This window comes from Morone saxatilis, unplaced genomic scaffold (assembly GCF_004916995.1).
Source record: "Morone saxatilis isolate NCDOM2014 unplaced genomic scaffold, NCSU_SB_2.0 Contig2, whole genome shotgun sequence".
NCBI lineage: Eukaryota > Metazoa > Chordata > Actinopteri > Moronidae > Morone > Morone saxatilis.
Genome location: NW_023339762.1, coordinates 21,182,811 through 21,208,502, shown reverse-complemented (window position 1 = coordinate 21,208,502; position 25,692 = coordinate 21,182,811). Strand labels below are relative to the sequence as shown.

The 25,692-nt window shown below is 40.9% G+C and overlaps 1 protein-coding gene across 2 annotated transcripts in view; it reads right to left on the bottom strand.

The window, feature by feature from the left end:
- Positions 1–25,692, bottom strand: part of ldlrad3 (low density lipoprotein receptor class A domain containing 3) — a 67,264-nt gene that overhangs the window by 22,891 nt on the left and 18,681 nt on the right. Inside the window, exons 2-4 of one of the 2 annotated variants that reach the window (XM_035665682.1) lie at positions 22,888–23,034; positions 12,872–12,997; positions 11,226–11,357 (exon numbers count right to left, since the gene is read on the bottom strand). In XM_035665682.1, coding sequence (XP_035521575.1) covers positions 11,226–11,357; positions 12,872–12,997; positions 22,888–23,034 — 405 coding nt within the window. Of the gene's footprint in view, positions 1–11,225; positions 11,361–12,871; positions 12,998–22,887; positions 23,035–25,692 lie in introns of both variants that reach the window. The other variant, XM_035665681.1, reaches the window with a different exon arrangement.

Genomic DNA, 25,692 nt, shown 5'->3' with positions numbered 1-25,692 from the left:
TTTCGCACATTCTCACCACAAAACAATGTTGCTTATGAGAAGGACAAAAGGTGAAACACACCACAATATCTATTTTTATTGTTCACACTATCTCTAGCTCCTATTCTCTCCTTATTGCCCTGGCTCTATCAATCTCCAGCATGGCTTTAACATGCCTCTGGCATGAGGGTGTCCATCTGACAGTTGATATGACATCAAACAACGAGAACTACATAAATAGAAAGAATGGGCGAGGCGAAGACAGAGAGAAAAAAGGATGAGGAGGCTGTTAGAGGGGATGATAAAAATCCCCAAAAATAAGGGATGGCAGGAACAGAGGGGTCTTATCATCTCAAGCGTTGCGTTTAAGCCATGCCCATCTGGACAAAGCGACTGCGGAATGCCAGAGGAAACGAGCAGAGAACAGAGGCGAAGGGAGAAAGCCCATGATTAGAGGAGACAAGAAAGTGGGCAACAAGGAGGTGAAATGATAAAGAGAAGTGATGAGAAAAGGGTGGAGATGGGAGCCAAATGCCAAAACTGAGAAAAGTTGATGGGAGGGTAATGGTACATGAGCAGAGGGAGTCAGAGAGAAAGCAATAAGGAAAGTAAGAGAAGAGAGCAGAAATGAGAAATATGGTGCAGGATCCAGTAATTACCATGAATGAGACCATTGTTGTATGCAGGGACTAATCTAGGCTCCCCATTCAATCTCCAGAATTCATGTATGACCCCCTTCAAAATCTCACCCTGTAGTTTTTCCTCCCTCCACTCTCCTGTCATCACTCACACTCCTGCTCCCCATTTTATTTGCAGTTTTTATCCTTCCTCTCTTTTTTTGTCTACCCTGCTTTGTTTCATTCCCACCTCACCACTCTGGCTCGACTTCAATCCACTCATCCCGATCACTCACTTTGTTGTTTTCTATTGTTTCCCCCGCATTGTCTCTGTTCTGCTCTTACCTGCTTCCTGCACCTTTCTCTCAGGTTTATTCCCTTCTCTGCAGACGGCTTATGTCCTGCTTACTTTCTCATTTTCCCCTCCACTCAGTTCCTCTCTTTACCTCTCTTAGAGGGTTTTCCCTCTCTCTACCAGCACCCATGACCCCTTCGCCAGCAAGCGTTTCCATCTCCCTGCTTCCCTCTGCTTCTTTGTCCTCCCCCTTGATTCCCTGTCTTTCTACACAATGAATCCAGAGGGTTTTATCTTTTTTTTCCCTCAATGGCTTTGCCACTCTCCCTAATCCCTCATCTCCATCAGCTTCCCTCTCGCTCTCTATCACTCTCTCCCTTGTGCTTTCCTTCCTTCTTCCGCTTTATCGTCTTCACACTCACATTTTGCTCGTTTCTCATCCTATATTCCTTCCCCCCCACCGTCTTCTCACATTTCTATCTCTCATACTCTCTGACATGCAATCCCTCTTGTCTCTCTCCAGGGCACTCTTATTTTTCCTTTGTTCCGCTTAAGCCTTCCTTCTTTTTGCTTTTCTCTGATGGATACACACACACCAAATACATATGTATATGCTCAAACCTCCAAAACACACATGCATACACACCACTACACCCTCACCTTTATCACCACCCAAACATACATCTGCATTCTATCACACCTTTATATATTGTCTGTCGAGCAGCACCTTCAGCTCAACCATATCATGGATGAATGCACACTTACAGTATTGGCAGAAAATGCATTTGCAGAAAATAACCTGGCTGACTGACACCTAATGCATCACTCTAGGGTGTCTATCTGTTTACTCCTTATAGCTGCCCACCATTTTTGGTCTATTGCCACATGAGCAGATGCATGTGGGGATAATGCTGCCTTTGACTTATAATTAACACTGGATTAGTTACTGTCAGGTAATCAATACATAAATACACATTATGAAAAGCATGAATGAGGAGGTAATGCTGTATTCAGCAGACTAGAAGGTCTGTTTAATGATCCAAATTTTAAGCAATAGGACAGCCAATCAGTGGGATTTCTTTAGCCTAAAGAAGTGGCGTTTAGGTGGCCACTTCTTTTGATAAGATGCAATGGAGCACCTGATGCCAGTGACTCCCACTTTATATTTATATTTCACCTTCTGTTCTATTAGCTTGAATACACAAGTCCTTCAGCCAATCACAATGCCAGATCTGGTATCTCACTTTGATTTACTCGAGCAGACTAGAATCGTAATGCTACTAAGTGACTCTGCTACTTATGGACGGGTGCATTAGACATGCCAGAAGAAAAAATAATATGGTTAAAAAAATGTGTGTGTGTTGGGGGGGGGGNNGGGGGGGGGGGGGGGGATTAAATTGAGCTCTGGGCACAAAACCATCTCTTAAAAGTACTGTATCTAAATTTCTCCAACATTCATCAAAGCTATCCTAGCTATAGAGAATGAAATAATATTCAGTGTACTTCTTTGCTCTTGTTTCATAATTTTCTCCATTTTAACTTGCGATGAAATACAAAAACAGCATCTTCCCCTTTTCCTGGGCCACAAAGAGCCAACATAGATAAAAAAAAAAAAAAGTCGCTTGTACAAACATTTCTAAAAGAAACCAAAAACAAGGAGCGATTAAATTTTCCTTTCAAGTTCTTTTTACTGAACGCTGAACCTATTACAGACTTCATTAATAATCACTGAACTTTTGCAAAGAAGTAGTCAAATCTGCGAGCATTTAACTTAAGGGTGACTAATGAGCAGCCAATATCTAGCATTGGTGCAGCCTCAGCACCTCTTGGTCTTTAATGTGATATTGTTAAAGAAAGACAATGGCCTTGTGATCACTGGAATTTTGCACAATGCAGACTAGGCAGGCCCAGTTTCTACAATTGCTAGTGTATGGTGAAAAGAGTAGATGTACTGTAAATTATAAATGATTTAGATGCAGCAATGGAAAGAAAAGGCTTAGAGAGAGGGAGCCCCATTCAAGCACACTTGAATGCTGTCAGCCAACCAGTAAGTGTGTAGCGAGGGGCCAGAGTGCGGCATGTCTTTCAAGCCAAGTGTCGATAGACCAGGGAGATGTTGCGGTTCAGGCCAGGCTTAACACACTCTAATGCAAATGTGATGCTCGTAGAATCACAAATCAGTGGGCTAATGAGCTTGTTTTTGTCCTTATTGGGGTTATACGTTAGATAGTGTTACTTAAGTAATCTAATGTTTCAAAATCAGATAATTCAGCTTGATTCACTGCTTTTGGCTGGTGCATGGCCATCGTGGACCAAGCCAGCTCAATCAGAGACTAACACTTGAGCTATATTATCTTTAAATTGCAAGCCTGAACTTTCATCTGAGTCACTCATCCAAAAAACTATTAAAGTGGAATTGTGGTAAGAATGAGAACAAGAACAATGGGAAACAATCACTAGTGTATGCGCCCACATACATAGACACACACAAACAAAAAAACTGAACTCACTCAAAAGTACAACTCTACCCAGTAGCAACAGTAGAGCTATTGTTTGAAGTGAAATTCCTCCACTAGTCTGTGGGTGCAGGTCGTCACTTGACCGCCATCACCATGGTGACAGAATGAGGATAGGTTTAGGAGGGAAAGGTTGTTAATTTACAGGCGCCTGAACAGCAATGGCTGACTGGAAATGATTCAAGGACGGGGATGATTCATGCAGACTCTGGTCTCGAGAGTGACCCCCCCTGTGTGGCCACAGCCAATTGCAACAAGGTCCTTAAACAACAGGAGCTCTGAAAAGACTGACACTTAGCCTTGGTTAGCGTGAAAGGGGGAGGAAGGGATGACAAGCAATGAAAGATGAAACAAGTGTGGATATATTCTCACACTTTACTGAAACAGGCTTCACACAACAGATAGATGGATGAATATAATCTTTGGTATTAAATTCGTCATGAGAACACGCTGATAAACAACGGTATAGGTATATATAATACTGCCAGACCTCCAAATTATAATGCATTCTTAAAAATAGGCATTGGAAACAGGAAGCTGCACACTTTCAGTTCAACTTTGCCAGCAGCAGCTAACATAATCTTGGCTTTCCTCTCCTGCAGACCAACAGCCGACAGCCCCTTAACACTGCTTGTGAACAGGCTTTAGGCTAACAAAAGCCAAACACTGAAACTTTTTCCAGAGTTTAAATCCATGGGCGGTGACACACAACCTTCACTATTTGTGCCTGTCAAGTGTGCGTTGGCTCTGATGAACTGGCATTATTACATTCCACTCCCACACCTCAGTCTACTGCCATTATATTCCCCTGCACCATTTCACACTCCCTCCCACACCTTTCTCTCTCTGCCAGTGCTCTGAGTGCTACTGACGAAGGGCATGAACAGACCAACATCTCAGCGTCACACAAGTCTCTACCACAAAAATTGCACGTGGATTAACTTGTCATTTTAATCTATAGCAGCTATATTATACGGGGGCCAAAGTCTGGCAGCAATCAATGAGGGAGGACTTAGCGGTGTGAGAAGCCATTAGCAAGCCAAAAGGATACCAATACTGAATACAGACAGAAGGACTTTTAATCACCCTGACACTCTTTGTTCTTTATATATCAGACTGACACTATATATTAATGTCTAGTTTACTGGTGACGCTAATAGAGAGGCAGGAGTTACTGCTGGATGTCAGCACACAGTCACAGTATATACAGCCCCGTCTAAATTACTGGTGTTTATTGGCCCCTGTAAATGGCAGGGCTGTGAAGGCAGGTTGTTGAATACATAGTGCTTATGCAAAACAGCAGATGTAGTGCTAGTGGATCTATCAAGTAGTTCTTACACTGCCTTAGGAGGATATAACAAATAGAAAGCTGCAGATTACTCTCTGTGGGAGGGGAGCATCCCTGGAGTTTAAAATGAGGGATTTGACTTCTCAGAGAGCAGCGCTCCATACACAAACCAGAAGGTTAAAATTGCTTTTTGTACTGTCGGTGGGAATAGAGAGGGTTTGTGGATATGTGCCGATATGTGGTGGTGGTAATAAAGCTTATGATCATATTAATGCTTTAGTTGGAAAATACATTGTTATTTGCCAAATGCCCTTGACAGGCACTGTGAAACGAATGATTCTCGCTGAAAGGCTTATCAAAAAAAAAACTGGCAAGTTTAATTATACACAGTCATGTTCTCCAAAAAGTCTTGCTGCTACTTAATTTTGCAGATCTTGGACCATGTTTAGTTGGTGGATTAATCTTCAAACCAAGCAGGGTCAAGAGTGAAGTCAGCTGCCAGTGTTTTGACAGTATACTCATGTAGCAGACTAATGTTAATTGTCAGCTTGCCACCCAACATTTCACTCTGATTGACAGTCCTCTAAGGACCTGTAGGCCAATGATTACTCTGATGGGGTCACTGATAAAAAACATCATGCAACAAAATGTGTTGTGGCAGTTATACGTCCTGGACCATACAGGATAGTCTGCATAAGCATTCTTTAGTTTGCTGAGGGACTTCCTGCCTGTCTCCATGGGGGTCTCGACATTACAAAATATGCATTGAGGCAGTGTGTAAACAAAGGCCTACCCTTGGGCGTGATTCCTTCATTGTAAGAGTGATAAAAGATAGCCTGGAGCAGAAAGACAATAAATAAGTTTGTTTACAATGCATTGTAATTTAAATCACATGTAAATTAATTTATCCAGCAAACAGTGTAAATGTATTCCAAGATGGGTCCTGAATATTAATATTTCTGAACCATTTCGGTCTGCAGATTGATGTTTCCCCTTTTGTTCAAAGAAGCCTAATTGATGTGCTGATGCTTTCATTGTTTGTGCACCACAGGCGGTGTGGCCATCACATGTTTAAGGATTTATTCGCCTTTTATTTGTCCAATTATTGCAATGATATTAAAATAAATAGCCTAAAGGAGACGCAGCAGTGAAAGCATAAATCTTCCTCATGTGATGTTGAAAAGCTACAGTAAATCATGGAAGTTAATGCAGGATTGTACAGCTTTACTCGTTTACTGTCACAGCTTCACATTTTTACTTCACATAAACCTTTATGAAGGACATAACAAAATTTGGACATGTGTGTGTTGTTTACTGTAAGAACAAATGGACATTGAAGTGAATGCAAACACACAACCAAAACCACCGCCTTTTATGCCTGTGGCCTCACAAAGCACACCTTATCTTCAAAAACACACAAAGACATTTTGAGCTTTTTGAAGCCGTCATCCTTGGGCCCTCTCTTCCTTCCCTCACATCACTTACACTTCCTCTCGCTTGTGACTTTTTCACTCTCAGAACAACTTTAGTTCAGAAAAAGACTAAGATGAAGCTTCTTTGAGATAGAGGAGATGTGAGAATAAATCACAATCACACTCTTCCACAGTCACCACGCCATCTGATACTTGTGTTAATTAATGCGTAATGAGAGACGCTGATGTGTGCATTTTAAATCAATTACTTTTCTTAAATGACTCTAAGGGAATTCTCAGATAATTTTTAAGGAAGCAACTTCTGTGCTCATCACTTTTGTACTGAGTCCTTTAACTTGTCAGTGCCATGACCTTCATAAAGTTTCTTATTGAGGCTGCAGTTATTTTCTGCAATTAAATATGCAGAACGATCACTGTGAGATGCACTGTGGCTCTTTGTGCGCGTGTGTGTGTGTGTGCTCAGGCGCTCTTACACATGCTGCCCTGGATATGCAGAGTGACTCTCTTGTTCTCAGCAAGGGCTCCCCCAGCATCTGGCCGAGTCCTGTGAGCCCTGCGGCGGCGTTTCAACAACAATTCGTTGTAGGGGCAAACATGCCCTCCATCGCTGCATACTCTCTATGCCCTGCTACAAGCGGAAGACCAAGGAAAGCAAAGAGACGTTCAGCTTTGCTAGCTTTCATGTCATTTCTGTTTCCAGATTTACACTGCTCGGCCTCAGGGCTCGCCTTGAGATGGATGCTGCTCCCATCCTCTCTGGCTTATCGCTACCCCTCACTCAGTTCTATCCAAATCCCTGTCTTTCTCTACCAAATCACCTGTCTCTCTTTGCTTACCTCCATCTTCCTGCCCATTTGCTATTCATTGCTCCTGGCGACTCCCTTTCTGGTTCACTATATTATGTTTATGTGGTGCGCTTTCCATTTCTTTATCTCTGTTATCCATTACAGGCTCCCCCATCCAACTCCTTCTATCTCACTGCGAGATGATTGCACCAATGCATTTAAAGAAGATTGTGTACTGTTACATTGCACTGTTTGCCACTTTGCCACCTCTCTGCTATTTCAAAAATCAATTACCCATCAAATAAAACGATAAACAGTAAAAGCATCTCTGTGCTGCTCTGTTCACATCTGTGCCAAATTGTTTAAAATCACTCTGATGGGAAATAAAAACACTGGAGGCGTAAAAGAGCTACGAGGATGGTGCTGTTTCTGTAGATCTAATTATCGGACACCAGGATAAGCAAACGCTACTCTATAAATGCCACGATAATGTGTGCGCTGTCAGGCCGAGTTCCGATCTCTCACTAGACAATTCAAACCAAGGAACCAAATGTGGAGACAGTGAAGCAAGTAATTGTGGGTAAGGAGGAAGATGAGTTGAATGGAGGAAGAGCTACAGGAGAGAAAGTAAAGACAGAGATGCTGTGCTAAGGTGGGTTAGAGCGGATATTGTATGCCTTATCTGTCACCTGCAGGTCTCTGCCTATTATAGAGAGAGGCAAAGTCAGAGCAGAATGTAAGGTGAGTATGTGCGTGTGTGTTTGTGTGTGTGTCAGAGTGCATACAGGAAAGAAATGCAAAGAGTCAAACTGCAGCAATGCCTTCACTCCACAGAGGGTGATAATAAAAAATAAATAACTAAAAAAGAACAACAACAACAACAAAACAACAAAACTGAGCTGCTCTTCCCTCATCGGTTCTGAAGGTCACAACGTCACGACTCACAGCTTCTCGACACTTGTACCTTGCGTGGCACTACACAATTTTTTCAGCAGCAAAATAAGCGGGAGAACATTTAGGTCATTCGCGCTCCAAACATACAAATACTACTGTAAAATCAGTGCTGACAGCGAGTCTTTCGGAATATAACACAACTTCTGAACACTGTGTAAGGTTAGAAGTAGGTGCACTGGCACATTTCTGTGGAAGCTGAATTGAAAACATGCAAACTACTCTGCTAGATCGTTGATAATCCAGGCATTTTTATGATAAGAAAAGTTGGTACTTTATCATTAGACACCTGAAAACACTTTAGAGATGGAGGCAGTTTGAGAAGCCTCTCAGTCAACCATAGCAGGGTTTTTAATGAAATCGCTGCAAGGCAGAAATTTTTCTCTTTGTAGGAAATGGAGTATAATAATTGTACTGGCAATATTATGTATCATAAAGCACTCCTTAGATCTTAACTCAACCCATGAGGTGCATAAACATTGTATATAATGTATGAGTTGTAATAGATTGAGAATGTTATTTTTTCATTATCACTGAATGCTACTGTATGTCTACCTTGATTGCTAACTGTATTGAACATAAGCAAACATTTTTCAAATATATCCAATATTAGGTTTTCACAATGGTGAGCTACTCAGTCGTTTCAATTCTTCATACTGTATCCAGTATTTGACTGCAGTCTGAGATCTAATGCCTCAGACGCCATAATGAGACACAACTACATTCTGCCAGCCAGCACCGGAGTTGGTATTGTTCACTTGTCAACAAGGAAATAGAGTGCAATGGACACAGAGATCAATCAATATTTCTGCATCACTATACAGTTCTATTCAGCATTCTGCGGCCCTGCACTGAGTTGTGGAGTCTGAAAAGGATGGGCTTGTGATGATGGATGGACTCTTTTACTGCCTGTCTCTCTCGAAAACACACAAAGGTAAAAACGCTAATTTCTACTAAATCAGCTTCACTAATTAGGCAAAATTAAAAAGATTGAGTAATGTTAAATTTAGATAGCAGCCTAATTTATATTAAGCAGAATAATTATCTACTGCAACCATTATCCAACCTGTGGCAGATCAGAGGCATTTTTCACAGAAACTGTTTTATTTTATTTCAGAGAATAAATCTTGTTGAAAAGTTTTGCCAAGATCTACTGTGTTTATATTCTGAAATCTAATGTGCGACTGCTGCAGAACTCCTTCCCTGTTTATCAGACACGTTTCGCTTCTTGAGTCTGGATCAAGTTTCTGCTGACTTTGCCTATCTCAGTATTGGTAATAACATTACTGTCTTGCGGGCTATAGATGCTGACAACTTATCGTTGACTTTTCTCCCGCACTTAGCCTGTTTCCTGTTTTTTTTTATTTCTGACAGAATTTTTATACAATAGAGTAAATGAATGTGACAGCAGCACCTCGACATAAGGATAGGGATACACAGGAATTTCTTCTGACAAAGGAAAAAAAACACTGACAGTGGTCCATATTTGGTTGCCTGGGGTTATATACACACCAACGTTGGTCTGGCAGGAATCATGTTGGCTTGCCAGTGGAAGTACAGCTGAAGAGTTGACAGAGGCCGACTGTTGTGCCATAGTGGCAGCAGCTGCCGGTGAGAAGTGAAGCTGCCAGTGGAATATGAATGCTATGCCAGATGTTAGTGGCACCTTGCAGTGAATAAGACATTCTATACCAGAAGACATTAGACTCACTGTCAGGGATGATACTGCTGCTATTTGTGTTAAAATGCAAAGTCAGCACAATGTCATCAATATTATATTTCACAACATTACACTAAGGATGCCATGGTGTATTTTTCTGTGTTAAATAGTTATAGTGAGGAATGTTCTTAAAAGCTGGGTGAACAAAATCACAGCACCACATTTACCATACAGTTTACTCTGTCAGAGGCTTTGCTTCATATCTTTATGAAGCACAGACTGCAGCATAGATTTCCTAAGTGATGCTTTCAAAAATATCTGAATATGTGACATATTGAGTGACAGAATCTTCCAACTGCTCTATCATCATTTTATCAAATTTAGTAGAAAAGCTATACTGTATCTACAAGCTTCCACCTGTTCTGAAATATGCTGTAAAGTTCACTGCCAATATTTCAGAAAATTATGGCATGAGTAAATTTAATAAACTCCAGTGTGTCGATGTTGTAAATTAACTCTAAGGGAAGTGAAAGGAGATAAATATTATTATTAAAAGATGCATTTTAACTGTGAGAGAAAACGTATCCTCATCCAGCATAATTTGTGTCTGTTTAGCTATTTCTGACAGACTGAATCACAGTACGTTCTACTCTGTTCTACAGTCTACTGTATTGAACTGTCATGTTTCTACAGTAGACCAGAACGAACAAACCAAACACTGACCCTAGATAAGGCTTTTCACATTTTTTGCAAGTTTCACAGACACTGCTGTTGGAAGACTGAGCTGTATTCAATCACTGCAAACTGCAAGTTCACTGCTAGATACCACTAAATATTACACATTGGCCCTTTAAGCTTAAATCATGATTGTCTCATGCAGTAAACCTTAGACACAATTTTCAACGCTTGTATAATATACTTCAAAAGTGTAGTATATGTAAGAAAGGATGAACACAGATATCAATACAAATATTGTCAGTTTTTGTTGTACATATGGTCCATCCAGCTGCAAGATTGTAATAAAGTAGACAGCCTGTAATTCAAATCCGTTAGATCTGCACATTCTCTGCACATATTATCTACTTCTGTAAAGGGAATGCACATTTCACTTACTGTACAGTGTTAAATCACACGCAAATGCATTTACACTTTCTGACATGATATAGATCTTATATATATATTTATGTAAGGTATAACGGTTTTATATTCTTATATCTTTTTAATTTGGTACTTATTGCATACATATATGCACACAACACATACTCATGCTCCTAATATTTGCATTGTCTCATTTTAGTTAAAATCTAGGTTCGGCTGCTACTTTTGCCTCTATTAAGCACACCCTGCTAATAGAAAAAAGTGATACTTATTTATAAGTTCTGATTGAAGCTTTTGTGATTGATTTAGCTAATTATTTCACAATTTGCTGCTGCAGCAGTTTAATGTGCTCACAGGGGTAATTACAATTTGGTGAAATGTGTCAATTAACCAACCAAAACCCCAATAAAAACTGTTTCAAATGTGTGAGTTAAAGGCTCATCAGAGGGATCAGGAATGTATCTGATCTGCTACAATCCAATGTCCTCATCAGCATCAACCTTGCCCTATGTTTGATTCCCAGTCTCAGCCTAACATAGATACATTTCCAGTTTAAAAATAACTTCCTCTTTCTGCATACATGCCTGTCTCTTAATGTCTTACCTGCTGTAGTTAGGCAGAGCTCCTCGTCACTGTTGTCCTGACAGTTGTCCTGGCCGTTACACAAGAAGCTGCGATCTACACAGTGGCCATTTCGACACTTGAAGCGAGCTTCCGAGCAAACCAATGGGTTGCCTGCTGGGGTTGAGTCAGAGCAGAAGTTCAAGGGTCAAGTGTTAGAACAGGATTACAGTTACCTGACAAACAGGAGCAACTGTGTGAGTGACAAACACTGAGAGCATAAAAAAATATTTAAAAGCAAATTTAATGACTGTGTAATCTGTTATTTTTGTGTACTTGTTGATCCCATCCCAACCCTTTGATAGGATTAAATATAAAAGACAAAAAATTGTATTACATTTTCACAGGGATTTAAAAGAAGAAATTAAACATTAAAAAGAGTTAGTAAAACATTTGAGTCTGATAAAAATCTAACTGAAAATAAATAAATAAAAGTATTAAAAAAAGATTATAAATCCTGCCCAGCACTACCACTTCCTTTTAGCACTGTTTTTTGTCTTTGTTCTAGCTTTTGCAAAATGAGGCAGAATTATCTTGTGAGAAGATCCAGACAATTACACAGTGGTGACGCAGTATGTGATGGGAGCGGAGAGCAAAGCTCCATTTAAATGGCTAGATTAGATTTGTGAGCGTAGGGCCCTGCAGGCAAGGAACACTGCTTCTGACAATGGTGAGTGATTGGCTTGATGCATGTTCCCCACTGGGAAAGCAGGGATGGGGTCACGTAAGGATAAACTATATGCCTGTTTAATATAGACTATGCATGGATGTTCCCCTTGTCATTTAGTTCAACGCAATGGGTATTAACCCATCTAAAAGGCAAGGCTAGACCCAAAGGTGCAGAGTTAGGAGTTACAAGCAATGCAAACAACAAAAAAGGGAAAAAGGGAAATAGAATTTGCCATTTGTACCTTGTCCCCACTATTATTACCTGTTCTAAATGCAGGGTTTAATATTGAGTGGAAGGGACTGCAACAGCACAGAATTGCGTTATTTATAGAACGATATTCTCTGAAAGGAGGGACATAAAGAATACCCACTTCAGACTTTGTGAAACAAAAAGCAATTCTACTGTGAATCTCCACCTACCTGCATAACCAATTCTAAAAAAAGACAACAGTTACATGATGATCATGTGCTCGCTGTGCCTCTGGAAAAACACAGAGACCTTTTGGTTTTAAAAATCAATCGTCTAACCTCCAAAGATGGAGGTTCAGTTTTGTAAACAAGGTATTCTCTTTTTTTTTTTGTTCACAATGGAATACCATGAAAAACTGAGTCTTGTATTTCTACCTCAGTTTTATTATGTTCTAAAATATATTCCTTAGCCGTGACTATCATTGTCCCACCTGCTGTGCATTGCATTTCATATAGCCTGTCAATCAATTATTCACAGCAGATGTAAGTTGCATCACTTTCGAGTTGCACATGAGAAGTTCAGGATGGCAAGTGAGCTGTATCTGAATTAAAAAAACACAACCCACCAGATGCTATATGACCAGTAGAGTATCTGCAATATTAACTGTTATGGCTGAGTAACAGTACATCGCTGAACAGACCATGACTTCTGTTGGCCAATGCCTGAGACACATTTCTAAGGTTTGATTTTGTTGTCGTGGGAGACTCACTGCAGTTGTCCTCGTCACTCCCGTCGGGACAGTCGCTGAAGCCGTTGCAGCGGAAGCGTCCGATGATGCAGTGGACACCATTAGCGCAGGCGAAGAACGTGGGGGCACACTTTGACTTGACCTTAGCTAAGAACAGACGGAGGGTTTTGGGGAAGTGGTGGAAAAAAGAACAATGGTTTAGTCTGGGTGATGATGCAGCAATTTTCAATGGATCACATTTTCATGACAGAATTGACCTTGAGGGTGAACGAACCCACCAATAAGTTAACAAGTTTTCTTTCCCTTATTTTCTGTCATATATGTTACAAATGTCAGATATTGATATTAACCATAGCCATAGTTTCAGATAATTAGGTAAACATATGTAAAAGTAATCACTGTGACCTCACTGAATGCATTGTTTCCAGTGTTTTTTTTCTACTTTATGCAGCAAACGTACATTGGCTCATCGTGGATTTCTTTATATAATCATTTGCTCTAACCATAAAGTAAAGGGACACGCCCACCCACCCGCCCACCCACCAGCCTTATAACGATACCAGCACCAAACCACGGCCAGGACAACAAGCAGGACCAACCAGCCATATAAAGTTTATCTCACTGCTCTGCGTGGAACTAACTCTTAAAGTTAAGTTAGGCTGTTTCCGTATGTCTCACAGAAAGTGTTTTTTCAGTTGTGAAAGAATATTTTCTGCTTTTCCCTCTGATGTCCACCAGCTTCTCTTGCTCAACTTTCTATTATTAATGGAGTTTCTTTTGGAAAGATAGCTTTACTTGTTGCTAAAGTCGCTAACTGTTGCTGTTGAGCCAACTAGATAGCGGCAGCTGCAGGTAGTTGGGGGCTAAAGTAGAAACTGTAAATCACCAAAAGTTGATGCTGAACAGGACATCAGAAAACCAGAAACTATTTTATATATTTATTTTGGGGTGTTTTTATTGCCTTTCATCAATAGTGAAAGTAGCAGAGTGAAAAGAAAGGGCCAGGCGTCAGATTCGAACCCATGGCCATTGCAGCAAGAACTAAGCCTTGGTAGATGGGGCATCAGCTCTATCAGGCGCGCTAACAGGGCACCCCCAAAAGTGTTTTCTCCATAAAAAAATATGATCCAGTTTCACCAGAATCAGGGAATAAAGTTTCTTCTAATTCTTGTCTTAAAACAGTATATTCATAAAATTCAGTGCCCCACATTTCTATTTTCCAAGCTAAGTTACTGTAGCTGTATGTCGTTGAGCACAGCGACAAGAGGATGAGGCAATGCTCACAAGCACTGGCTGCTCCCTCTCGGCAGGCTTCCAGAAGTTGGCCAATCAGAATAAAGTATAAGTCGAGCACAATGCATCGTAGGTCCTCTTAAACGTTTTAATAGTAATTACATTACAGACACGACTGTATGATCTAAAATTAAACGGCAAACCATTCAACCATTAAACAGTGTACAGGGTTCAAAGAGTCTAAAAGCTGTTTTGTTATAGACGATTAATTGTGCGGCTAATTTTGTCCTATAATCCTTATCTCCACGTTCTCTGAAGTATGTCAAGTAAAAGGTAAGATACTGAGCACAAAGTACTGATAGGAGAAGAAAAACAAGTTAATGACAAAGACAAAGGGAGCAAATTGCGTGGGAGAGTGTTTGTATGGATCCTGCCATTGATCAGCCTAAGCGGGCCACGGGACTTATCTCCCAGGACAGGCCCAGGACTGAGTGACGAGCCTGCAGAACATCAATGCCTGGCAGCCTCCGTTTAGCAGTAGCCCCTAGTTTTAACTCAAACACATTGATCTCCCCTGGCAGAAAGAGCAAAGCAAGATAGCAGGTAGATGCAAGCAAAGACATCACAAAATATAGGACCCTGTTGTAACTCGATCACTGCGAAGTCAAAACAACAACAAAAGACCTCCAAAAGACATTGCAGTACAAACATTGCTATTTACAGTTTATGATAATGTGCCACTTTAAAAAAATACAGTATCCTCTCTCAGACATCTGTTTTTCTACTCTGACTTTTTAAACTCATGCAGTATTCCCTTTTGTACTGCAATACAACAGCTACTCCCTTTCTAATGGTACTTATTGGAGACAGAGAAAGGCAAAACTACAAATACAGCTAATACATTGTTATGATACTAGTTAAAAAGGACTGTAAGTTAATGCCAATGAGGGAACGGATTTATAAGCATACAATAGGATGGAACAACCCACACGTTCAAACAAACAGGGAGGAGGAGAGTGAGTGGGCAACCCAGACATCTCAAAGCAAGCCACCAAATAATCTTTTTTTTTTTTTTTCTATCTGCTGAATACAAAGGGGGGAATTGGCCTGCTCATAGGTTGGCACTGTGCCGTCTCAAATGCCAGGGGCGCACATTTTTCCCTCTACGATATATTGTGGTAGGCTGATTTATGAGCTCTTTCAAGCTGCAGCGATTATGTGTAGCAGGGGGGGAGGGCTAGGCATAACAACCACGAGGGTTTGGAGCGCTCATCTCCAGGATGAAATGTAATCCGCTGAACGCAGGAGGAAGCTGGGATAACGCCCGATCTCTGTGTCTATAGTCTGGGAAGCCTTTGTTTACCTGGACAGCAGAGGCCCTAACCACCCAAAGCTCATTTTGCATGGTATATCACATTCATTAGAGGCCAGGAGAAAAACAGACATGGCTTCAAGCTGCAGCAACACATAAAAAGAAAAGATACAAAACCATGCTGCTGTGGGGAAATTGAAAATCATCTGGCGACAAACAAAAGCAATATCATCCTTTATTCTCTATTTTTATTTATTTTACATGTCCAGGATTTCTCTTCTCTTTCTAGATTCTTTTGTTTTGTTCCCAACTCTCTTGGATACGGATCATGACTTTTTTTTTTCCTTTGCTGGGCAGGCTTGACTGGACGGACAGCTCCCTCAACCCGAATCCTCATTAGCACTTCTACTGCAGGCAGGATTCATCTGACCCAGTGTTTGTGTTCCAAATTAGCTCAAAAGTCACATGAAGGGCACGCTCATGAAGGGAAATCTGTGGGTGGGAGAGACGGCGCTATTTGGAAGGATAGAGCTAATGTGCTTAGCTGTATTTTGGGGATGCATAGCTCTTTATAGCCTGAGCTGAGCAGTTTTCAGAGCAAGAAGATGAAAAATTAATTAGAAGGACTAAACTGAGGGTGGAAGGCATGGTAAAAACATAAACTTATCCTTTGATAATCCTGTGAAGGTGTCCTGTTTCATTTCATGTCCAAAACTTACCATTCAAATTCAAATACTCATTTCAGAACCTCTCTTACTCTGCAACCTACATCCATCCATTTTATCCAGTCTTCATCCCTTCTGTCATCACTCTGTTTCTTGGTTTGAACTGCTTTAGTCCCATGCCAAATTTTCTTTCTCTTCCCTAAGCCTTTGCAGAAGTTGTTTACGAAAAGCAGGCAGGGTGTTGGATGGCTTCCAAACGTGGTTCCAGTGCTCAGCTGAGCAGCACAAATGAAAACGAATGAGGTTAGCAGTCGAGCTGATTCCTTGAGGTAAGACTATCACTCGCAGAAAAACGTGGCTGGATCACAGACAGTTGGAAGGCACCAAAGCACACACATGAACATGCCCTATCTCTCTGCTCTCTCTTACTGTCTCCTATACAATTACATGCACACACACCGTACTGAGGTGCCTATTTTGACGTCTGCCTAAGGTCTTCCACAAGAACATTTTTAATTGAGAATACTGTAACATGATTTCTTCCAAACATCTACACTTAATTTGTTTTATTTTCATGAATTATAGAGCAAAACAATCCAAAATACTTCTTTCTAAGTTCAAATATAGGTCAGGAGTGTAGCAGAGTAAATCATATGATAATGTAACATGGAGTTGAAACTGAATACTGTATATTGTCTCTTCTTTCTGCCGTCTTTATCTCCCCTTTAGCTTCAGAATTCCTGCCAGGCTGAATCTGACAGCAGAACTCTTGTTGCAGATGCAGTAAGCTTTGCTCTTCCTTAACATGTACCTCTAGCGTGTCCCTCAACACACTTCTCCCCTTTTCTCCCTCTCTTCGGCTCCCCAGAGAACAGAATAACTTGTTCGGCATAGGTAGGCATGGTCATGATGGGCATGCATGATTGACGGAGTGAGGAGAAACACTGGAGGAAGAGACTAATAAGAAAGAAAACAGCGGAGAGTGAGTGGGAGAGAATAAAGGCCAAGGAAGAGAGGAGACAGCTGAGGACTTCAAAGGTTTCTCTGACCTTGCTGAGCATTTCTGAGGGGAGGAAATCAATAGGCAATGAAGTCTGGGTGTAAGCAAGAAGGGCAAGGCTAGTTTCAGTCTAGAGGGCTTGGGGATCAGAATGATTCCGTACATTTCACTGTCTAAGCCCTGCACACTTACAGTACAGTACAATAACCTTCTGTGTGCAGGAAGAGGCATTGCAACATTATAGAGCTGCCTTCATCTCAAGGGCCAAGCGTTTACGGGCCACTGGCGTCCTGCAAAGCCATCAAACTTTATGCTAGATGGTGAAGCAAGTGCGGCTTGTGTACCACACAGAAAGCGCATGTGCAAAATATCAGTAATACTTCAACAACTTCTGAAAAAGGGAGAGGGAAGCAAGGACATGTAGTGAAAAAGCAGCGAGCGATCTGTCTAATAATATCCCTGCTGCAATATTCATCATAGAAAGCAGCGGGCTGCTAAAATTGCCTTGTTTGAACTAATAGCGTCCAGCATTGTACTGTAAAATGACAAGACGGCATTTTTTATTACTTTAAAGATTTCGAAGCAATCATTTTCCCTAATTTGTGACTATTGATCGGACGAGGATAGCATTTAATCTAAAAGGGAAAACTATAAGGGAAAAAAGGCTGTAAGACCCTAATCAATATTTCATCCCTATTCCTTAGTATTCATTAAACCAGCTCATGGATCAGTCACCCGTTAAGCACATGGGATGCACCAATATCAGTCCCATTAAACTGTCCTCTGCCGTCCTTACTTTTCCTGCTATTAATACTCCATATTCTCTTCATTTTCTTTACATTTTCTTGGTGCTCTCTTAACAGTTTTTTCCCCACACAAACCAAGACATGCTCCAGTCTCCAGTCCCCCAAACTCCTCCAAAATGTACACACCCACACAGAGACACAAAAACAAACACACTCTCAGAGCAAAGGACACCTATGCACCATGAAGCAGCATGAACAGAAGAATAAAAACAGATCTGTCAGCAGTATATGGTTCTTTGTGTTAGAGTCAGAGCATTGGTCACTGTTCTTATCACATAAACACACACTCCTAGCCACGGTAGGGTTTGGTAAAGAACTGGCAGAGTGTGGAGCCTTGATATCTAAATCATAACCGATCTGTCTCAGGAGTCTTTTTAGCTGTTTCCACCCTTGCTGTCGAGGAGAGCTTTGTTGTTGTTGATAAGCATTTAGCGGCTCTTTTGAACTCAGTATCTCATGGGCATTTTTTGGAGGTCAGTACACAGCAAAAAAACAAAAAGCACCATTGATGTTGCTCCAGGCTTTGGCTGTATTGCGAAGGCAGAAAGCAATAATGTGATATAATCGAGTAAGCCAATGAACTTGATTTATTTTGCTCCTAATTGTTGTGAAGAGCTAACAGGATCAATAAACAGTGCATCAGGTAATGAAAACTTCAAACAGTTATTTCCAGCATTGTTATGAACTATTAATAGACTTTTAAATTGGCAAAAAATCAGCCACGAGTGATTAAATAAAACAAGCCAGGAGTTAGAGCTGCTACTTGGAAGTACAGTGTGTACTTCACACAATATGCAAATAGGTCCAATAGGTTTTGCCGCAAATATTATGGCATAAAAAAAGTTTACTTAATGACCCACAATCACAGGTTTAGTATGTCTACGACTGTTACAACATAGTGATTTTCCTTTCACAAATGCTAAAATGTGTAGCTCGAGTAAAGAAGTGTCATCAAGTCAGTGAACTGACACGAAAATGTCAGTTACACAGCAATATTTATCTAAAATTAAGCTAAACCCCCGGAGTGTATTGAATTGAGCAATGGTTCATTTTATTGTGGAATTCAACATCTCATTTGAAGTGGAAGATGTGTTATTTCTCTTTTCAAAAGTAACACAGCCTGAAAGCTAAAAGTATTCTCTATTTCACAAAAAAAGGAAATGCTGTGAAGAAATTACATTTTGGGTAAAAGACATCCTAAATTATCATCATGTGACCCTTCAGATTTAGCCTGCGACCCCTTGGGAGTTCTTGCCCCTCAAGGCGGAAACCATCTCTCTAAATAAAAGAGAGGCTCAACCAGAAACATCCTATTTAAGACTGGAAAGCAAGATTTGTTTTACAGAAAATAAATGTGGTCTTCTGGATGCAACCACAACATAAAAGACAGACAATGTTATTTAGATACTGATCAAGAAGCAAGACAGGCAATGTAGCTTTGATTCAATTAGAGACATGTTGACATGCTAACTTCCTGAGCTTCCTAAAATGAGCAGTCCTTTCGTAGGGCTGGTCTTTCAATCTTTAAGAGCCACTGGTCCTGCTGCTGGCCCTTCTAGTTAAGAGTAAAAGTTGAGCTTGCACTGAAGTTTTTTAATGTGTAGACTTCCACACAGGCCATGGCCTCAGCCTGCAGGACCGCCAGTTCAGACCAGTCATTTCTTTGAAAAGTACTTCCGTCTTTTCTCTTTGTCCCAGCTGCATTTGGGTCCCCCCACCGGTCTTTGATTCCTCACTTCTTGCTTTATACATCATGTCCACTCACCCTTTTGGCCCTACTATGTATCTCTCCTCTCTGGCCTGCTCATGCTCTGCCCAGACAAGGGCAAAGAGGCTAATCCTGGCTCTGAGGCCCAGCATGCTCAGTAAGTTCTCCTCCTTCTCTCCTCTGTCAGTATCCATTTCGTCCAACACCCTCCAAGGCTGTCGTTATTGACACCAGAGAACAGCCTGGTACTTTTGACCTCTTTGTGTGAGGAATTAGTCAGCAGCCTGTCTCAGAATTATTGCTTGAAGACCACTCAGAAGTGCCAACACATATACTGTACATACAAAGATGCACACATAGAAAAGATGCTCAGTACTTGAGATACTGTAAAAACTACTGATATGTTTTAATCTGAAATTCATGAGATTCATGTGGAGCAAAGCAGAGGTTACACTCCATAAAACATTGGACTTGATAAAAAACGATCTGTAGGGGGGTCCTGGCCTTGCGCTGCAGGACAGTAATACAATAAGCTGCATCTTTAATGCAATAAGACTCAGGCTGGCGATATTGCCTCTCTTCTCTCAGCCCAGACTGTTTTTTAAGACCTAGCAAAAAGTATTTACATGACTCAAGTTGACCCCTGTGCTAGAGGGGACCGGAAGAACAAACAAACAAGAGAAGAGCAGTGGGGCTTGGGAAGAAGGGAGAAGCTTGTCTTTTCTAGGTGAATAAACATTCCCTGACCAACAGTTCCTGGCCCATGAGGCGTAGCAGGCTGGGACACATCTACAATAAGTAAATAAATACAGGATGGAGACAAGCAAATGTAGACCAGGTTTGCATGATTCTCTGCTGAAAGTCCTTACCCACTGATAGCGCTGGAACAAAATATAGTCAGGTCAACCGAAAATGTAGAAATATTTTAATTTTTCTGAGGCAAAACAACTCCTGGTAAAAAACTAAAAATCTAAAGTGTCATTGTAAGTTCATGTGTGGGTGGTTATGTCTTGCAAAACACTTTTTTGTACTGACTGGATCAATGCACCCTAGTATGTGCAAGTATGTTTGTTGGTGCTTTTGCAAAATCTGAGTTTTTGTACAGAGTCAAAGGAAAATTGATCTTTACATGTTTAATCATATAATTTGCAAGTCCAAATTGATTCGTATTCCTCTGTGTCTCCCCGTTAGCTACATGGTTTCCAAAAACAAAATTGTCATTAATGAGACACAGGGGAGATGTCATCACATATGACCTTTACCTCAGGCTTTGCATAAGTATTACTTGGATTAGTAACACAACAGCATAGTCTTACAGGGGATCTATCCTCTAGCTTTATGTGGTAAAAATAGAGATGGTTTCTGGGTGAAAGTTTTTATATGTTCACACATACAAAAATTAAAGTTATTGTGTGTATATGCATGCATGCAAGGCACACGCTATGCATCAAAAGAGGTGAGAGAAGATGAACTAATTGAGGAAAAAAGTGGTTAAAAAAGCCTTAGGTTGTAAAAGGTAAAAGAAAGTCAGTCAAATAGCAATATTTTACTAAATAAAAGCCTTTCTGAGGGGTCTGCATTGAAAACAGCTCAATGACAGAAGGAGAAGAAGCAAAATCAACAAACAATTAAATATATATATATATATATATATAAAACTGTGAGTGTGTTCTCTGTGTGCATGTTGAGTTTGTGTGTTGTCTTTGAGGGGGGTGTCTAATTATGATTCTACTTGCAGAGAATCCAGTTCTGCAGTCTCAAAGTTTCCAGGCATTGTGTTCTCCTTAGATAATAGACATCCAGACAGAACTCCTGCTGTAGCCATCATAATGAGTCCTCCTTTCAACCTCCTCTTCTTCCCTTACTCCCTTGTTCCCCCCTCCCTCTGTCTGTCTTTTCTGTCCCTGCAGAGCCCCTAATGGAGTCAGAGGTTTGTCTGGGGATTTTTGTGAAGAAGTCGCCGGAGATATCGACTGACAACTAGCCTTCTATTTGAGGATAATAAGGCCCACTTATGCCAGTACAGATAATGTAGACGTTGACAACAAACACAAATAGACCTCTGACAACCAGAGAGGCAGGCTGAGTGTGATGCTTTATGATAACTTTTATCTTTAGCAGTATAGCATGCACTGACAGCAACACACCAAAAAATCTGGCTTGTTTGTATGTTGAAAGTGAGTACTTGAGGGTGAATTTTAATGATCAGATAAAAAAGGAACACTTAATAATTATGATGCAATTAGTCTAAATGCATCAGAATATTATTTTTACAGGACTGACAGTTGCTGACAGTTTAAGGCCATTGAATGTTGAGAATCTGGGGCACAGAGCCCATCCATCTAAGTAGTTTATTAATGCAACAGAAGTTACAGGGATGTCAGTAGTAAATGTGTACTAAGAATACAGTCTAGGACACCTCTTGAAATGTTCCTATGTATATATAACTTAAAGTGACCAAGGTATTACAAACTAAGAAGATTGATGACGTTTGCGTCCGGCATGCCATGGGACACAACTTTGTCAAGATAACAGTGACTGCTGCTGGAGGAGGAGAGTAGGAGAAAGGAAGAAAATGAGAGAGGTGACAGAATGGAGGACAAACTACATGTGATTTTTTTCTTTTGGCCGGGAATTAGCTGTGTAAGAAGAGGGTTATGTTTTTTCTAATTGAAAACAAGTCCCTGTGAAACAAATTACAAGCCAAAAGCCAAAAATAATCAGATCAGATAAAGAAAACGGGAGTGCGAGACAGTTAAAGAGATGAATATATCTAGAGATGGGGGTTTCCATTCAGTGTGGCAGGGCCTCAAAGTCAATCTTCATCAGCAATCCCATCTTTGCGTGGAGCTTCGGCTGAGACAGGAGGGGGCGGGGTGAGAACAGAAAGATCAAAGCCCACTAAAAGTGAGGATCAAAACTGAACTATTACTGTAGCCTTACAGTAGAATTATGCATGCCCTGCTATTCCTGTGCGCAGTAGTAATCGGCCTTTGCTTTGATGGTATTAAGTTTTGCCCCAGTGCTAAACTGGGGCCGAGGGTCTGGCGGGTGGAGGGTGAGGAGGAGGGGTGTGAGCTGTCAGAGAGAGAGAACCGAGGAATGAGGAGGGAAGCTCATTTAAGTTGGCAGAGAATTAGGTTTAAATGGCCCTTATGGCTCTATGGATATGGACGGGAGAAGATGTTGGATAGAAGTTCAGGAGTTGAGAAGCCATGACGTGACTCTAAATAGGCTATCTGGCTTCACTGCTTTAATGCACAGCTGAGGGCTGGGGGAAAAAAATGATAATGGGAGTCTAAATTGGACTTACGACAGCCTTTCTCGTCGCTCTTGTCAAAGCAGTCGGGCAATCCGTCACACTGCCAACCACCTGGGACACACTTCCCATCTCCACACATGAAGTTTCCAGGGATGTTGCACTCTGTGGTGAAGTTATTCCCTGGGAGCAGCTGGCTCTCTGATTGACAAACAGATGAATGACACAGGGAGGGAAAGAGAGAGGAGGACAACAAGAGAGAGAACAGACTGTTAGACTCTCACTCCATAAAGAAATCAAACAGGTAGAAGGATATTGCATTCCAGCGATACCTATCACCACACTTAAAATTAGGAGACCATTATTATCTCTATTCACTAAAAATAGAACAATATTAAAGGCACTGGCTCTATTTAAAAAGCAGAAGAGGTCATTCAGTGGTGTAAGGATCAGTTTAGAGCTGGGAAGTATCACAATTGTGCAGATAAAGACATAAACACCAAAGAAAACAAACAAAATACATACAAACAAAGCACATATTTTCATACTGTCTTGGACATACAGTAGATGCACAGATACACACACACTAACCAGAAATAAACACCCTCAGCAGAAAGCCCTGAACTACTGCTGGGCACTTCAAGTTGACGCAGTGCAGCCGCGGCATAATGGGCTGGAATGTGAAACACGGCCTTTTGGCTGAGGCTTGACACTATGCGGTGAGCTGTTGAGCTCGTAAACATAACTATAGGGCAGTAATGAGGAGCTCTGGTCCGACCGGGGGGACACTTTCATGCTGCAGCGCTGTAACTGGGTTCAGCTGGTAGACCACTTCATCACTTGAGAGTGGGACGCAGGAGGTGTACCTGCTGCCAAGAGGTGTAGACCTTTAAGCCTTAAGTGACGGTGTGGTTAACCAGTAAAGTGACTGATTGGTTCACACTATAGAGCTATCTTTTTTACACCACTACAATTGTAAAGGGCAGTGATGTGGACATAAAAAAGGTGCAACACTGAACATTTTTGCAACATTCATATTATCATTATAAACTGAACTGCACTAAACGCTGGCTTAATTACTTGAGACAATTTAGACCAAGGATGGGACAGCCTCTACTATAACATGGGATAGAATGACACAGGTGGGTTTTACATCTGACTAAAATATGAGACTGTCTATAAACCCCATCCCAAACCAGACAATTCATAGGCGAGGTGAGTTGGTTGCAATATGTCACCACCCCTAGATGCCACTAAATCCTACACAAAGGTCCTTTAAATATTCTTTATTATAGGTTGTTTGTTGAAGAAAGAATCCTTCTGAGTACCTTTGCATAGTAATATCAGTCCAGCCCAAAAATTCACTATATTCACTGTAGGGGTTGCGGAATACGTTAAAATAAGGGTTAGAAAAATAAGAAAGGAAAAGAAAATATAGAAAACACATTAAACAACAGTACACCTTCAGAATTCAAGTTATAATAATAATAAAATTAATTCTATTATCTTAATATTAAACTTACTTGAATTAAGACTATAGCTTAATATCCTTATTAACTTATCATAAAACACACTTCATTTAAACTCAACAGAAACAATACAAAACAGCAGCAATCAGCAACTCTTGTGTCTAACCGTCTAACCGAGTTAGATCTAGCTCTACACACCATTGTTGCCTCTCTAATTGTCAACCTCCCTCTCGCTCCTCTCCCACTCCCACTGTCCCGGCCTGTCCCAGCCCATCCCTGCCGCGTCCTCATTTTCTCCAGGGCAAGAGTCTTGGTTGGTCTGTGAATCCCCTTTTTGCTGTACTACCGTCGTCAAACTAGCCAAAATAAACACTTCATTCAGCCCAGTTAGATGTGAAAATATGACTCTCAGCTCTACTGCTGTTTTTCCTCACTCGCTCTTCAGCTCAGTGTGTGTACTGCACCGCTGAGCAGCAGCTCTCGTTCTTCGAAGGCAGACCATTAAATTAGCAAATTAAAATGACAAAAATAGTCCAAAGCAATGGACTCCATATTTGTGCACTTGCCCAGCTGTATTACAATCAGTATTTGTCTTAAAAATCCCATATGGCTCGAGCTTATATTTTCTACAAGTGTTAAAATGATTCCTAAACCCCACCCGCCCTAACTCAAAAGGCCTTTCAAGCTCTGTTTATGCTGTAAACATCAGTATTCTTTGTACCATAAATCAATTAGCACATTACCTACAATGCCAGATCTTCTGATGTCATGTCATATTTCATAGGGATGCACAGAGATGGAATATCCTACAATAGTGCAATTTGAAAAGAAGATGTTGCTTTTGTTTCTCCAATATTTCCAAATAAAACACATAAATGAATTCACTTTGTTTAGAAGAAACAGGGTTTGTTTTCTCTATTTAAACATCACAGGCACACATTCTCAGCAAGACATTACAGAGGGATCCATTGAACTCCAATTCAAATAGAAAAATTTGACCTTTGAATGCTTATGAATTCATAACTAGAGCTCATAAGTTCAACACAGTTAGCTGATATTCACTTTGTAAACGTAGAGTACAGCTGAGGAACTGACACACAGAAATCATCTGTTCTTACATCATCCTTCTCCTGCTGCCCTTTTTTAATTTTACCGCAGCAGGTTGTGGAAACCCTGTATAGATCCTCCCTCAAATGAGACAGCACGACCCTTCTGATCCTCTGTGGGGATGATGCAAACTGCTCTTTTGTCTCTTGCAATATAGAAAAAGGGAAGTGAGGGATAAAGAGAAAAGGCTCTTGTAATAATGGGGAATAGAAAACATTTCCATTTCTCTCATTGGTGGCAGGCAACGGTTGATGAATGGGGCGGCTGTGGCTCAGAGGTATAG